The 15,688-nt window shown below is 33.1% G+C and overlaps 1 protein-coding gene across 1 annotated transcript; it reads right to left on the bottom strand.

The window, feature by feature from the left end:
- Nucleotides 1-992: 992 nt before the first annotated feature.
- Nucleotides 993-13,282, bottom strand: LOC132294695 (cullin-1-like). The gene is made up of 20 exons (XM_059792649.1): nucleotides 13,128-13,282; nucleotides 12,477-12,634; nucleotides 12,290-12,389; nucleotides 8,344-8,529; nucleotides 8,094-8,141; nucleotides 5,226-5,429; nucleotides 5,035-5,112; nucleotides 4,740-4,829; nucleotides 4,565-4,645; nucleotides 4,379-4,441; nucleotides 3,320-3,355; nucleotides 3,155-3,241; nucleotides 2,923-3,072; nucleotides 2,783-2,838; nucleotides 2,551-2,671; nucleotides 2,308-2,469; nucleotides 2,037-2,180; nucleotides 1,742-1,960; nucleotides 1,489-1,656; nucleotides 993-1,402 (listed from the first exon to the last, which is right to left on the bottom strand). The coding sequence occupies exons 2-20, from the start codon at nucleotides 12,617-12,619 to the stop codon at nucleotides 1,301-1,303; spliced, it is 2,238 nt and encodes a 745-aa protein (XP_059648632.1). The 5' UTR covers nucleotides 12,620-12,634; nucleotides 13,128-13,282; the 3' UTR covers nucleotides 993-1,300.
- Nucleotides 13,283-15,688: the final 2,406 nt, after the last annotated feature.

Raw genomic sequence — 15,688 nt, 5'->3', positions numbered from 1 at the left:
AGAAGCTTTGTCGGCGTTTCACCGAAATATCTCTCTTTTTCAAATTCTAGACTTGCTTTTCTAACTTTTTGGCACACCAGAATGGGCTCACCTCAAGCGAGAATGAACCTTGACCCCAAGGGCCATGCGTTACAATAAACCAATCAGCCCCGTCCTGAATATTACAAAATGAGAAATAATTTTTTTCTCTGAACTTACCCGAAGCTCTCTCTACATATAAAAATAAAATAAATAAATTTTTTTTACGTAAACCTATATATTCAAACTTCTGTCACAACCCGGACCTGAATCAAGAACGAAAATGTCACGACCCGGATCCATAGGACCTGAATCATGAACGAAAAAGAATGCAAACCGGATTCTTACTCAAGTCCCAAAACTAAGTCGGGTAAATTAGTCATTCCAAGACAAAGAAGGAGAGTAAGTTGACTCTAAACGACTCAAATGAAATTTAATCGGGTCGTCCCTACCAATTAAAAACATGCTATACGGTTCTAGCGAGTGGGTAATGATTTCCCCACAAGTAGGCAAACTCGGATTAAGAGATTTTTTCATGACCACACCTCACTTTTGAATGTGATTGGAATTTCAAGACCATGTGGTTGGGATTTCAAGACCATGTGGTTGGAATTTCATGAATGGGACTGTACTATTGAAAATCGGACTTCAAGCCCTACAATTTGACCTAATTTAATGTGTAAGATATGACCGTTTCGCTGATTTTGGCTGGATATTCTTGTTACTCCTTTGAGGCCAAGTCTTAACATTAAAAAATGTAACTAAAATTTTCTAACATAAAGCATGATAATGATAATCATTTTATACCACTAGTTGACCGACTCGATAATCATGTTTAAGAGGGGGAAAATAAAATAAAAAATAAAAAATAAAAAGTCGTTTCTTTTTATTCTTTTGATTAAAATCAAAAAAAAATTTAAACACAATCTACAGTGAAAAAAAAAAAAAACCCATAAAGAAGTTCAAAACTAAACTGAACTAAAACAGGTACTCTGAAAAATAACTAAAATACCAGCGTCAACAGAGTCATCCAGGAGGAATTGAAACACAAACTGAAAACTAATTACAATTTTTTTTTCTTTTTTTTTTTTCAACATGAATGGAATATGTAGTAATAATCCTCACCTGACTTGAGGGCAAAATATACAAATTATCAAAAGCTCCCACGACGGAATAATTGGTGCTTTGTGCTCGGGCTTCCACCGTCGTAAGATTTTTTGAGCGAGCTAATTGCCTGGTAGCATTGCAGTAACAAATTCATCTGGGTTATCAGCTTGCCAAATCATGCCAAATACCTAAACATGTTCGGATTGTCCTTGTCTCTTTCTAGATAGTCTCGGGTGATTAGATCTTCAATCCTCTTCTTGATTGCTTTAAAATCAGGCTGTGGATGGATTTTACTCCGTTGGGTTAAAAATGAGGAAAACAACGGCTGAGCATAATAGAATTGAGAAAATGAAGTGCTCTTACCTTGAACATCCGACTCAACTGCTCGACGCACTCCATAACCAACTGTTGGTGGCCCAGAACTTTGCGACTCTTCATGATGCGCACGATACAAGCATCAATGGCATAACGTCTGTCCTTGTCAACGTCTTCAATTACCTTTTTCTTCTCATCCACGGGAGGGAGTGGAATCTGCATTGGTAAACGGATTTTCATCATACATAATATCAGTAGAAAAAGAAGGAAAACTAACACAGCTGGAAAATAATCCCAATACCTTGATCCTTCGCATCTTGTCGGTGAATTTGGAGTTAAACTCAAAGTAATCCGTGGGAGAGATTGTTTTATTGTTCGGCTCTTTGTTAAGAATCTTATACTTGGCACATGACAGTGAATGGAGCAATCTAACAACGTCATCATCCGTTAAGTTTAACTGAGTGACGATTTCCTGATAACTCAGTCTATCCGATCCATTGAATAACAGAAGAACAGAAGCCTACAGAAAGAAAATGTCAAGACTCCAAGTTTGTGTCATTAGAATCGTGAAAAATAAACTTTCTTGAATGACTAACCTGGTAGGTTGTCACAATCATCTCAATAGTTTTGGTGTCGAATTTTCCATTGATGTTGCAACTACCCAATGAAAATATCCATGTAAGTTTTCTGTGCTTTGTTTTTGTCTGATAGAATTCTTTGAAAACTTCGACGCACTTGACCTAAGAGAAAAGCAATATTGATTCAGTATGGATGAGTATTCTATTAAACATAAACTCCACAAGTTCACATTAGCAGGAGGAGTTCTAGATTTTAAAGGCCTCAGAATATAAAATTCTGAAAGTATACCATCTCTTCTGGGAGGTTCAGATCGAATGACTTGTAACTAGGCCAAAATCCAGTGGTCAGGACAGTAACAGTCAAGTCAATCCCGGGATTCGCATTGGCATTATTGCTGAGATATTCCTCGAAGTTCGATTGATTTTCTCGTGCCAATGTCAGATCTGTGACCTAGAAGATAGCAAAGCAATAAAAGAATATTCATAATTATCCCAAGTGTCCATAAAAACATCATCATCCAGGACAACTTACCATGCCCTCCATCTTTGAAGTGAACTGACCACCACATTGCTGCTTCAACTTTGTCAGAATGCTTCTCTCATGCTCATCGTTGGCACTCTTGTCCCAGAGTAACCGCCGAGCAAGTTTTTTTCTGCCACCAATTGGAACATCAACTGAATTATCTATGAATGAATCGAATGATACAATAATTGCATTCCATAATGACTCACAATACACTAACCAAAAAAATTAGATAATCTACCTATAGAATTCAGCAAAAAGATCTTTATCGCATATGTAGGCAAGCAGCTTCACAACCTGAAGATTAAATATACATTAATTGTAACTTTCTACATCTTGCAAATAGGTCAATTGGAATACAAAAAAGAGTGAGCAGCACACCTTCTCAAGTGTCTCCTCAATGGCTTCATCACTCAATTTCTCACTTCCACCTTTTTTAAGAATATTATCACAAAATGTAGCTAGTAGTTCTGAACTCGAACTTCCAGCAACACCCTTGTTGCAGAAGACTTCAAAAGCCTCCTTGAGTGCCTATAAGAAAACACGAGATATTCTAAAGGGAAGAATTATAAGATGGAATAACTCAATCATGCAGTAAGTCTGTAGTTCAAACCTTGTGGAAAAGGGTATGATTCATAAAACAGTCATTTACGTATGTCAGGTACTTGTCATGTAGCTCAATTACTTTTCTAACGAAAACCTGAAGTTCCCACAGTTAGTTAGTTCCTGCACATGAAATGTACTGCCAAATTATGAAACTAAAGTATTATAAAATTACCTGTTCCTGCAAACCAACCACATCCTTTTTATCTGCCTGTAAGAAAATAAGTTCTTAGCATGAGAACCAGTTAACAAAATCAAATAGGTTGCTGCTAAGTCATGCATGAGGATATATGTTCTTCTCACAGAACAAAATTTTGTAAATGAAAAGCACAACCTTTGTAAGCAATAAACAGGCACAACATATTTGCAAAAGATATATGCAAGTTCACTAATAGGAAACCAATCAACCACAGGAAAAAAACAAATAAACAAAAAAATTAGTCGACACCAATTCAGTAAGATGGAAATGCATAATAAAAAAAATCAAGAAAACATTATCCCAAAAGCTTGGTTAACTATAAGAAACTTTATTGCATTATGAACAAACCAAAATGGGAATATCATGCGAATTAATAATTTTTTATAATCATACCAAAGTGGGAATATCATGCGAATTAATAATATTTGAAATACAATTAATTATTGATAAGAAGAAGAAGAAGAAGAAGAAGAAGAAGAAGAAGAAGAAGAAATAAATTTTGATAAAAAAAAGTCACACCTCTTTGCTTCCAAGGTTATTAAGTAATATATTGTAAATTTATATTAAGGCTACAAAGAACCTCAGAGATCCAAGATACAAATGATTAACAATTTACTTGATAAAACAAAATTTGAGTAGCAAATACAGGGTATGATAATATCAACACCTACCAAATCAATGTTTCATCATATAGAAAATACCTAATTAAGAATACATAAGAAACAGGTAAATTCACTATATACACAGGATTTTGGCCAATGAAGAAAATGTTAGAATAGACAACTAAAATTGCAATGAGCTACACAACTACATCAAACAATTACATTCACTTTAAAGTTGCACATGTGGTACGGAAAATCTACATAGCCATTTAATTAATTAAATTCCACTTTATTCACTTCATTCACACAAAATAGAAGATAAATTGTTGTAACCTGCCCCAAGCCCAACAAAGTGACATTCCAATATCAGTGCGACTAACTGCAACTTATCAGAAGACTATGGGATCTGATATAGAACAATCAAGATACAGACCTTTTTGTTGCTTGCTGCATCTTCAGCTTGTTTAACCAATGTTGTACCTTCGGCTGTAACATGCTACATTAAGAAACACCAGTATATAATTTAATATGAAGGAGAGGAAGAAAGAAATAATAACAAAGGGACGCACATATTAAAGGTTCCCTATTCATCAAATGAACTTCAATTTAGACTACAAACCTGCTTAAATGTACTAGAAACAGGTTCTAAACCTCGAGGTATTTTAGAAAAGAGCCTATACATCCTTGACAAGTCATCCACCTAAAACCAAATAAACGAAACCAGCAATAAACGTTACTTATTTGCAATTAAATAAACAGTAAACGCTTGAATATCACATGATCTGAGTGAGTACCTTGTCATCTCTAAGCAATGCGTGACATCCAGAGTGCTCTTTTTCAAGCAATTGGGTTGCATAGACGGACAACAACTCATGTTGAACTTTCTACAGAAACAAATGACAGAGGAATGATAACAACATGGATTATCCAATCTGATTTTAACATAAGAAAAAAACCATAAAATTCACTGATAAAAAATGACTGGCAAATTAGTTCAATATGCTATGACATCCTCCAATCTTTATAACTACCTGAAAATGAAGTCAGATTTCTAATAAATTAATGATTACTATGAGAGACAGAACAAACCTCCAGCAACTTTAGCTCGCTACTAGAATGCAGATAATGAGAAACCCTGTCCTTCTCTCTTCTCAAACATTCCTCAGCCTGGAGTTTCAAAAATATGCTCAGAAATCATCTAAATTATCAAAAAGATGTTTCTTAAGCTAATGAGATAAAAAAATAAAAAAATATAAAATAAAAAAAATGTAGATGCTTACTTTCAACATATAATCTGGACAAGAATCTTCCAAGATCCAGTTTGAAGCCTTCCTAGAATAGTAAGCAGCAGTATCTTCGAGCAGAGCCGCTTCAAAGTCATTCTCATAATAATCCATTTGCCCCATTCCGATCTCAACAAATATATCTAAAACATTCTTCAATAAAGCCCGGTCAATTTGCTCTCCCTCGCGCTCATGATCAATCTGGTTAGAAGATATTGTTGATTAACCTTAGCAGGAAACTTGGAAATAATGATGATGTTGCATACTTGCACGGGTGTTTCAGTGGATATAGTGATATACCAGTACCGATATATTTCAACATACCTTTCGGATCTATCATTATTAGAAAAAGTATATATTTATCAAATCTGCCTACTTCCAATTGAAAAAAATAAGAAATAACAATGAAAAAACTGTATAGAACATAGTTGTTGAGATTATATGATCCGATATTCAGATATTAATATTCTATTTGATCTAACCCTATTCATTACAAATTGCTAGGTAAATATTGTATTGTGAGGAGATTTAATGAATATAAATGCAAATCAAACAGGAATCACATGATCCACTATTTACAAAGTTCACGTGAGTGAGTAAGCTTGTTGCACCTACAACCAAGAAAACTAATTTTTTATTTACCTTTTTATTCCCATCCTAAATAAAAAGCGCTTAGGGCTTAGGGCTTTAGCCTTTAGGTTTAAAATCTACTATCCTTTATCTCTCCTCCATCATGTTTATTTTAGTGGGAGATCTCCACTCTCTTTGCCAATAATCGAGATACAAAGAACTTAATCTGTTTCTCTCTACAAGATTCCAAACTAAATATTGCTTTCTTTCTTTCAATTTTTTCTGCTTACCAAGGAAATCTTTCAATGCCAACTTTTTTAGAGTTTAAATTGTTTTGTGCTTTGATCTCTCAGCTGAGTATATTATTTACCATTGCACCTTTATTTTTCTGTTCTGTTTCTAAAAAATGGTTGCTAAGCGACAATATTAGTAAACTAATGATCGCGCATCGAATCCATATATGAACAACTGTAAGGGTGCTAATGCTATAATGCATTTAAACTGTAACTCTTCCTATAACATATATGGAGCAGTTTAGTATAGAAGAAACATCAGTCAGTACGAAAATTTTCCATTTGTGTACGATGGTAACCAATTCAACTATTATGTATAAAACTTACACTGTGTTAGCGAGCTAATTGTAAATACTTAATTAACACTAAAAACATTATTGTGATGAATTAGGTGAGAATACTTTTAGTTAGAAATTTGTAAATTTGAAGGTATAATGTGTTCCACAAGGTTGGAGGTGTTCCCTACCTCATCGGATTCGTTCCACATGGGATATTGGATATGTTCTCTACCTATTGTTGAGTAAGTTGTTACATGTGAGGTTGGTTGTATTCCCAACCTAATGTACTAGAAAAGTTGGATTAATTGCTTACCTACAAAGTTGGATATGCTCCTTACCTGAGAGGTTGGATGTGCTCCTTACCTAAGATTTGGAGGCATTTCCTTATATAATGAACTAAAAAGAACAAATGTTAAACCATGCTTAAGGTTCATGAATTTAATCAAGAGAATTAACATATAAGATATTGAACGAGATTGTGAAGCTTATGAGTTAAGCACATATATGTGATATTATATATTACACAATTGTTATTGAGTTATGGTATAAGTTTACTTGTTGAGCTATGATCTTGTTCAGCTCTGAGCTAACCCTTTTACTTAACATTCCAGTAAGGCGCCAGTGGAGCAAGATTGAGAACTTGGCTAATGTTCTTTAATTATTGTTTAGTTATTATTAAGTACCCCAGAGATTCATGTCGGAACACTTAAAGTAATGTTTTGATTTTATAATAATCAGTGTGGTTGACTTTGTAGGTCTTAAGTATTGATTTAAGTACTCGGTTGGTCTATTATTGAGCTTACACTTCATTTAGATATTCTTGGTAATTTGTGCATAGTGGAACGTGGCATACCCATATTTGTCTTGGAATAAGATATCTCAATGTTTTAAAATTTAAAGGCATGACAGTTACTCAAGTGTGTTGACAACAATTGCCACGGAGCTGTAAACAAGCTACAACACCAAGATCTGTTCAATCAATCTGAGATTGATCTGAATAACTAGTCGTTGGAGATCAAATCACTGGTTGGAGAAGCGGATTGTGGATCTGTATTGATGAGCAGACTATGAGAATGGAAACTCGATTATAGGTTTTGGTGGATTAGTCTGTGTGTCTCTTCTTGGGTTTGGGAACTAATAACCTAGTTGTAATAGGTTCCATGACCGTTTGGGTTTTCCATATAAAAGTCTCGGTGTCCTGATACATGTTTTTTACTGCTTTAATTTAATTGGTATAATAAGCATGATGAATTGATTTATCATCATCATCCTTGTCTTTATCGCAAACAAATAGGATCAACCGCATGAAATATCTCCTGTAACATTTAATCTTCCAAAGTCATTTTTAATTATTTCATTCCAAGTTAGTTTGGTAAGTCTCACTACAGACTTACCTTCTATGAAAACTAATTTTGCTTTTTTTCACTGGTGCATCTGCATGTCCATGTTGTGTGCAACTAATTTTCCTCGATGGATTGATTGAGCTACAATATTTAGTTATAATTTGACTCTAAAGTTTTGCTAATTTTAGTTAAGATTCAAGTAGCAGTTATTATCCTATTCACCCCTCTTATAGGTCTATATCACAGACCTTGCCCAACACTCTATCAAAGGCTAGGGTGCCGGTCCTTACCTTATCAACTCCCTCTTTTTTAGCTGAACCGTAGAATAAAACAGAATATATGACTAGTGTGTGCAGTTGAAGCAATAGAAAGAAAACATACCAATGATATAACAGCATCTCTTACTTTCCCATTCAACTCCAGGTAGACCTGAATTCAAAATATATGTTACAATCATACTTCAATGATTATACCATAGAAGGAAACAGGACCACAAAAAGGAAAAGAGTAAAAGATAATGGACAGCTGCAATAGATTTCAAATCTCAAAAGGCACTAAATTAAAATCTATTAAACAAATAAGTTCAGATACAAAGATAACAAGATAATGAAAGGGTACAATCAATACATACTAGATCACGGAAGCATGTGAGTCCAACTTCATTAAGCGCTGGAAGCGACCTCCGAGCAATAAAATAGCGATCAAGATAATAGAAAAACCGAGAAAGCCACCTGACCATAATTTTATGATTTGACCACCTTTGCACAAGCTCCCTCAACATAAACTCATCATGTTTCTCTCTTAAGGAAGGTAATACCTGAATTAGAATAGAAAACAAATAAAGTTAATTGTAAGAACAAAAATAAAAACAAAAAATTATCTCTACAAGCTTCAAATAATAAGGAAGTAAATATTAGAAGTGAGAACTTACAAAAAAAATTAGTTTTGGTCCACTAGATAATGATGCATGTTCTACTAGATAATTTATACGCACTAAGAAAATTATTACTAGAATGCTTGTAATTGCAGGAAAAGCAACTTTTGCATGGGGCCATAGGGAATCCAGAAATTTCATTTTGGTGGAGGTTAAGTAAAAGGAATAAAAAGAAAAGGCCATCATCCAGTTGCAGTCCTGCCAAGGCAAGGTCCTGGGGAGGGGCTCAAAACAGACTTTTCCGTTTTCATTTTACAAAGTGGCTGCTCTGAGATTCAAACTCACGCTAATGGCGCCAATGCAAATGTTCCACCGGTTCAGGTAACAACCTTCAGAGGCCGAATATGAAATTATTTCGAACTAGCAGTATGAAGATAAATGTAAATAATATAGCCATAGCAATTTTAAAATAATTTAATAATAAATAAACAATAGAAGTTTATGTTCCAATGAATATTTAAGAAAAATAAGTAAAATCAAAAGTAATTGATAACCTTTAAAGTTTGTAAAAGGAGAAAAACAAAGTGAATACTAGCTAATATTTGAATTTGGATATTCTGACCTCTCTCTCAAAATGCAGGTTTCCAAGAGCAAGGCAACTCTTTTTTTTTTTTCTTTTCAGGTGTGGTGTAGCACACATTATGAAACTCACAACTCATAAGGGGGTGTACTTAATCCCCAAGTAGTTCAGGCCATGCTTCCACCTCATGTCAAATTTCATCTTTCAATAATGCCTATGGAAAATTCTAATGTAAAAAAAATCACAGAGGCAACTTGAGGAACACATAAAAAATCCCCTCATTATTATTGTAGAAGTAGAAGAGAGCATTCAACAATGTCAAGCTTTATACAATCAACTCAAGACCCCCAGCGGAAATACTATCATTCCTTTTCTCAGCACCTCAACCATCTTATTTCTGCCACCTGCAACTTGAACACCAACACCACCCCCACCATAGGAAAATGTTATATTGAGCAACTTTGGAGGCTGAAAGTTTTAACCAGACGAATGGGACAAGAGAAGAAAAGGAAAAGAAGACATCATGTGTAACCCACATGAATTATCTTGTGATTGTGTTTTGGTGGATCTGTGTAGCCCGCCTATTTAGTCGGCCTACATATGAAAAATCTTTTTGTTTACATTGGCAAGAAACTCACACCCATTTTTTTTTTCTTAGTTGGTACTCACACACCCATTTGCCATATGGGGACTTGAACCCTCACCATCGGAGATACCATTAGGCTACAAGGCCTTTGGTAAAATAAGTTCGTTGCGAAAATTGACCAACGGATTGTCTAAAGTACACATTTCCATTATCTTAAATTATTAAACTTTTACTAAATTTCTGGTTAGTATTTGTCTTCTTCCTGTTCTCCCAAAACCATTTAATTCTTATCATAATTCCCTATAGTTCATACATTTTTTTGTATTATTATTATAAATAATAATTCATTAAAGAGCACTCAAAGAGGAGGGCACCCAAAGAACTACACTAACCCCATTCTATCTCATTACAATATCTATACAATCACCAAATATATGAGACAAGGGTTTCAAGTAAACCTGCCCAAGAATTTCATCCGCTAATAAATGCACAAGGAAAAAGTCCCAATTTCAGTACTTAATGTAAGCACACTGCAACTAAAATTAGCTCTCTCCCAATTGTCTGATGAAATTTGTGAATTGCTTCTTCTATTTTGGAAAATATAAAGCAAAGTATTATAAAGGAAAAAGAGGTCAACTTCATTTCTACAAGAAGCATGGAAGGAAAATAACCAAGAAAAGAATTTAATTGCACTACAAGTAGGAGAGAGACATCAACACAAGAACCAGTGTCATACCTAGATCAGAAAATAACACAACAAGCATCGTTTCACAATTTCATATGTTTATTGCACGCCAGATACCAAAACTTACAAGTGCTTCCTTCTTACTTCTTGTATATATGAACTCTAGACTATCAGTTCATTCACGCTACATCTGGTTCAATTAAAATTTATTCACGCTACATCTGGTTCAGTTAAAATTCACTCACGCTATATCAGTGCCCAAAAACAAAAAGGACTGTATCTTTTTTCTGATAGTCAATAATCCATTTTTGAAGTTTGGATTGTAGTAATAGCCATGCATAGATCATCATCTAATACATGAATCAAATTGTTAACTTCTGCCTTGTCTTAGTACATGAAAAGGGCATCAGAAGAGACCTTTCAAGCCAAAAGCCTACAAAGAAGATTTATATGCATGGAATTATGTATCCAAGACAAAATTTCATTTGTAACCTCAAAAAGAACAGAATTGAGATTTCCAATTAACTACTCCATAAGTAATTATACCTTCAATTCAAAATCCAGTAACAAAAAAGATGAGTCACTGAATCACTGAAACTGTTAACTCCAAAGCTAAAATTGATAATAAAAAATCAAGTATATATCTTCAATGGTATTAAAAGAGAATCGCTTTCCTGTAAAAAGAGAGGTTTCACAATTCTTTTCACCGAGCGTGATAACGTTTCCAAGTCATATTTGATTTTTCAAACCATCACTTAATCATTTGGTTTCTATGGTATATGAGAATGTATTCATTATGAAGTAACTCTGGTTCTACTCGTATACAAGTTCACACCTATCTAATTAAATGTAAGATATAAACAATGCTGTTGATTGCTATGACTTGCAAAACTGGAAGTTTACATGTGTGCACACATATATCTACCAGCCACTTACAGGAGATATCAAATGCACCAACACATCTAAAATAATCCTGTTTCGGTTGAAATATATATCTAGTTGAAGTTAAGTGATCCGCAGGACATCTTTGCCCCTTCTAGCCAAGCCAAACGTATCTTTAATATGGCAAGGGGCTCAAATACTTCCCAAATTTCATAATCAACATCCAATCATTGAGCAGAGGACTTGCTATTGACTAACTAAATTAAGTTTATGCAAAACCAAAGAACAAGTTGAGTTTAGTAATATAAGATGCATGATAGAAAGATAAATTTCTGATTTTTGTAATCAAGTGGCAATGCATTAGTAAAAAGTTCCTTCTCTTCTGTAGTCTTCGATACCCAATGAGAATATATGTCTCCTCAATCCACCACAACAGCATAACGTTATATATATATAAGATTAAAGTATCATTTGAGTTTTGACATATAAGTAAACTTATTCTCTATTTTGCCAAACCATTGTTTTGGTCAAATACCTTAGTTTTGTAACTAAATTCTCTTAGAGGAACTTGATGACAAGTCACAGATACCTGTTTTTATTTTTTTTCTCCTAACAACTAAGAAATTCTAATTTGATGAAAAAATTCTTACTGACCAACCCAAACCAAACAATAAATGATTGCCAACTGTAAAAGCACCAGTCAAAGAATAAGTTCATATCCCCCTCAAGTGTGGCACAAAACAAAACAACTTAATGCGATTTCACTCCTTACACAATCGCATAATACAATAACATCAACTTAATGTTGACTTCTACACCACTTCAAAGCTTGTAATACAAATACAAATTAGAGTAAGCAATTTATCATTGGGGATACTTCATTTTCGATAAGGAAACAACAAATAAGGTGTATATATCGGTGTATCAGAGTGCACCACAAGATAGATAAGATGGACAAAGTCTTCCTTACCGTTGATGTAATGTATTCCTCAAAAGACTCTTTGTATTTGTCATACAGCTGTTGAGAGTAATCGTGAGGGGGCTTTTGAGTACACATATTATAGATAGTTCTGCACATAGAATTAAGGAAAATAACAACACACAATAATGGAACAATCACCTAAAATAGACAAACAAATGAAAAGACCAAAGGATACGTATAGAGCATCATATAGTCCTCTGAACTGAACTGTGGCTCAGGCAGTCCTTCTAGAATGTTCTTCAGCTTTATAATCCCTTTCTGCATAAAATCCCATCCCTGCTCTAAGTCAATCGTCTTCCTTTCGTTGTTCATCGTCATCTTTAAAACCAAAATCTGTGAATTACAAACATTATCAAAATCAAATACATTATCAAATCAACCAACGTAATGCCACTTCAATATTACCCATAATGCAACACCAAAACCCTAAAATATCAATATCAATATCAAATTCATCAAAAACTGCCATAAACCTTCGCAAGTGATTATAGAATCAAATTAAGAAAACGGAATCTTCATACTAAAGTCGCAATTTTGTAAACAGTAACAACGACAAAATAAAGCAAAACAAGAACTTCAGCCATAACGTGTAAACTATTACAGATACACAGCCGTAATGAGAAAAATACACGAAATCAACAAACAATAAGAAAAATCGATCCGGCAATCTGATCATAACTAACGAAGAACTAAACAAACAAGCAAATCGATTGGGTATCACACACACCCACACAAATATATATCTATATATGTATGTGTAAACTGTACACATGCATACATGTGTGTGTATGAATATGCAGAGAGAGAGAGAGAGAAAAAAAAAAACCTGATTTGAGAGAGAAAAGACTAAATGGAAACCCTAGAATCGATGAACGATCTTCAAAAGATAATTGATTGGAAAAAGGAGAGAGTTCGGTGAAAGGACTCTCTCAAACCTCTTACTGTGCTTTATATTAGTTTCGCAAAACCCATTTTATTTTTTTTTCGTTCTTCTGTTTTTCTACTCAAGTATTTTCTATTTTTCTAGTTACCAAATTTGAAAATTAATTCAGTCGGTCTATTTGACCATTATATTTATAATTACACATAATTGATTCTCATACCAAATTAAAAAAAAAAAAACTCAATTTATTCTTTATTTCAAATTTTCTTAATACAATAAAATCATTTTTTTTAAAGAAATAAATAAATTAAGTTGTAACAAACTAACGTAACCAATAAAATACTCCGTAAGAGAATCTGTAGATTTTTTTTTATTATTGATAATTAATATATTTTTTATAGAGTTTTATCACTACAAGATATTTAAAAATTTATTTTTTCTATACCTTTCTTTAATTTTAAATTTTATTTATATTTTACAAAAAAAATTTTATATTTTTTTCTATACCTTTGCTTGGATTGAATGATTTGGAGGAATTTTGAAAGACAAAAAAATAAATGATAATTTTAGTGTTTGGATAGTTAGTGGAGGGAAAAGAAAAGAAATCATAAGTTATTCTCTAAAAAAAAGAAAATTGAGAGATTTGAAGAGAGAAAAAATTGAGAGATTTGGAGAAAGAATAGTGGATTAATTATAGTATTTTTATAATCTCAAAAACTATCTCAACAATTAGAACAAAAAAATTATTATGCCACTCATGTCCCAACTTATATCATAGCGATTCAAGTTTAAGGTTCAATTGCAATACGCGGCACAGCAAGCAAAAGCTTCCAAAGTGAGCTCTCTATCTTATTCTCCAAATCTGGCCATTGGTCCAACAAGAAATGAATGATCTAATACTTATTTCTTTGTTTCGTCTCAATCTATGGTAATAAAATTGAAATTGTCCTCACAGTTTTAGGGTTTGTGTTCTTTTGAATCATACATATATATATATATATAAATACTTCTTTCTTTGTTTCATCTCAATCTATGAATGCGATGTCTCTTAAAAAAAAAAAATTGTTTGACAAATGGGTTTCTTGTTATTGTTATTTTCAATTTGTATTTCTGTTGTTTAAAATTTTTTATAAAGATCAATATCAGTGATTCTATTCCAATACTGTATTTGCTTAACTTGTCCTAATTTGTTTCATTGGCTCTATCTTCTATATTTCTCGGAGTGGATATATGTATGAGTTGTTTGGCAATGAATGAAAAAAAAAAAAAAAAAAAATTAATAAAAAAGAAAAAAGGTGTTGCAATTGCTTATTTGTATTAGTGAAAATGCTTTTATCACTAAAACGGTCATACAAATAATACGTTAGTCATTTGGTGATTCATTATATAGTAAATTTTCTAAATTTGTTTGGTAACAATTTTGTTTAAAATATTATTATTATTTAGTTTACTATATTATCCATATAACATGTGGCATTATTCAAATATAAATAATTTAACATATTTAATAAACATTAATTTTATTTGATATAAGATTTTTTTAATAATAAAATACAGATATTTACACATGATATTTAATGATAAAATTTAACGAAATAATATTTTACAATATAAATCCAAATCTGTGACCAAAAAAGCATGCTTCATATATATATATATATATATATATATATATATATATATATATATATATAAAAGATAAAGTACAATAAACCCCCCTTAACTGTTACCAAACTAGCATAAAACTCCTTTGAACTACAAATTGTGCAAAAAAAAAAACCTAAACTATTCTATTTGGTTGTAGATTGCCACTTCGACAAGCTTTCAATCATAATTTTCTCACATGATGGTCACGCAACACATAATAAATAATTTAACGACAATAATACCCTTCTCAGGATCCCCCTCCCATTCGAAAAGCGCAGTTTGATTCAGACCGAAAAAAGAAGTCAAGAAGTACAACATCACCTAGTCATAATAAAGCTTTAGCAAAGGTTGATGCACATAGTTTTTCCAAAAGAGTTGACCCCAACGTGAAACCAGTTGGTTCCACCAAGCCCTAAGGTAATTGAGAAAGTGAAGTTCGTGTAACTTCAAAGTGTCCATCATCCTCTTAAACGTAAACAAATCACTCATTTTTACCCTTATCATTTCACTTATAGCTTAAAGATTGAAGATTATGGAACAGGGCCCGTGCCTGCATATTTTAGGTGACCTAGCCCTACAGCTGGCACTACGAAGTCGAGAGCTACAGATCGACAAACCTCTGCCCTTATGAATATAAAATGAAGAAGAGGGTATTGAAGCCATTTCATGACCCGTATGATACATCGATATAGTTTGGTATATGTGATGCTCCTGTTAGTGGTTATATGCACGTATACCTATGTAACACCCCCACATTTTCCACGCATAAGTTGATCAGGCTTATACACGAAAAACGAGGGATATCAAAAACAACAATTGGCAATATACAAGCATGGAATACAAAATGATGATAATAA

This window comes from Cornus florida, unplaced genomic scaffold, assembly GCF_030987335.1.
Source record: "Cornus florida cultivar Cherokee Brave unplaced genomic scaffold, ASM3098733v1 CherokeeBrave_3.0.0_Hap2_Chr01, whole genome shotgun sequence".
Taxonomy (NCBI): domain Eukaryota; kingdom Viridiplantae; phylum Streptophyta; class Magnoliopsida; order Cornales; family Cornaceae; genus Cornus; species Cornus florida.
This window is presented reverse-complemented; position numbering and strand designations above follow the sequence as displayed.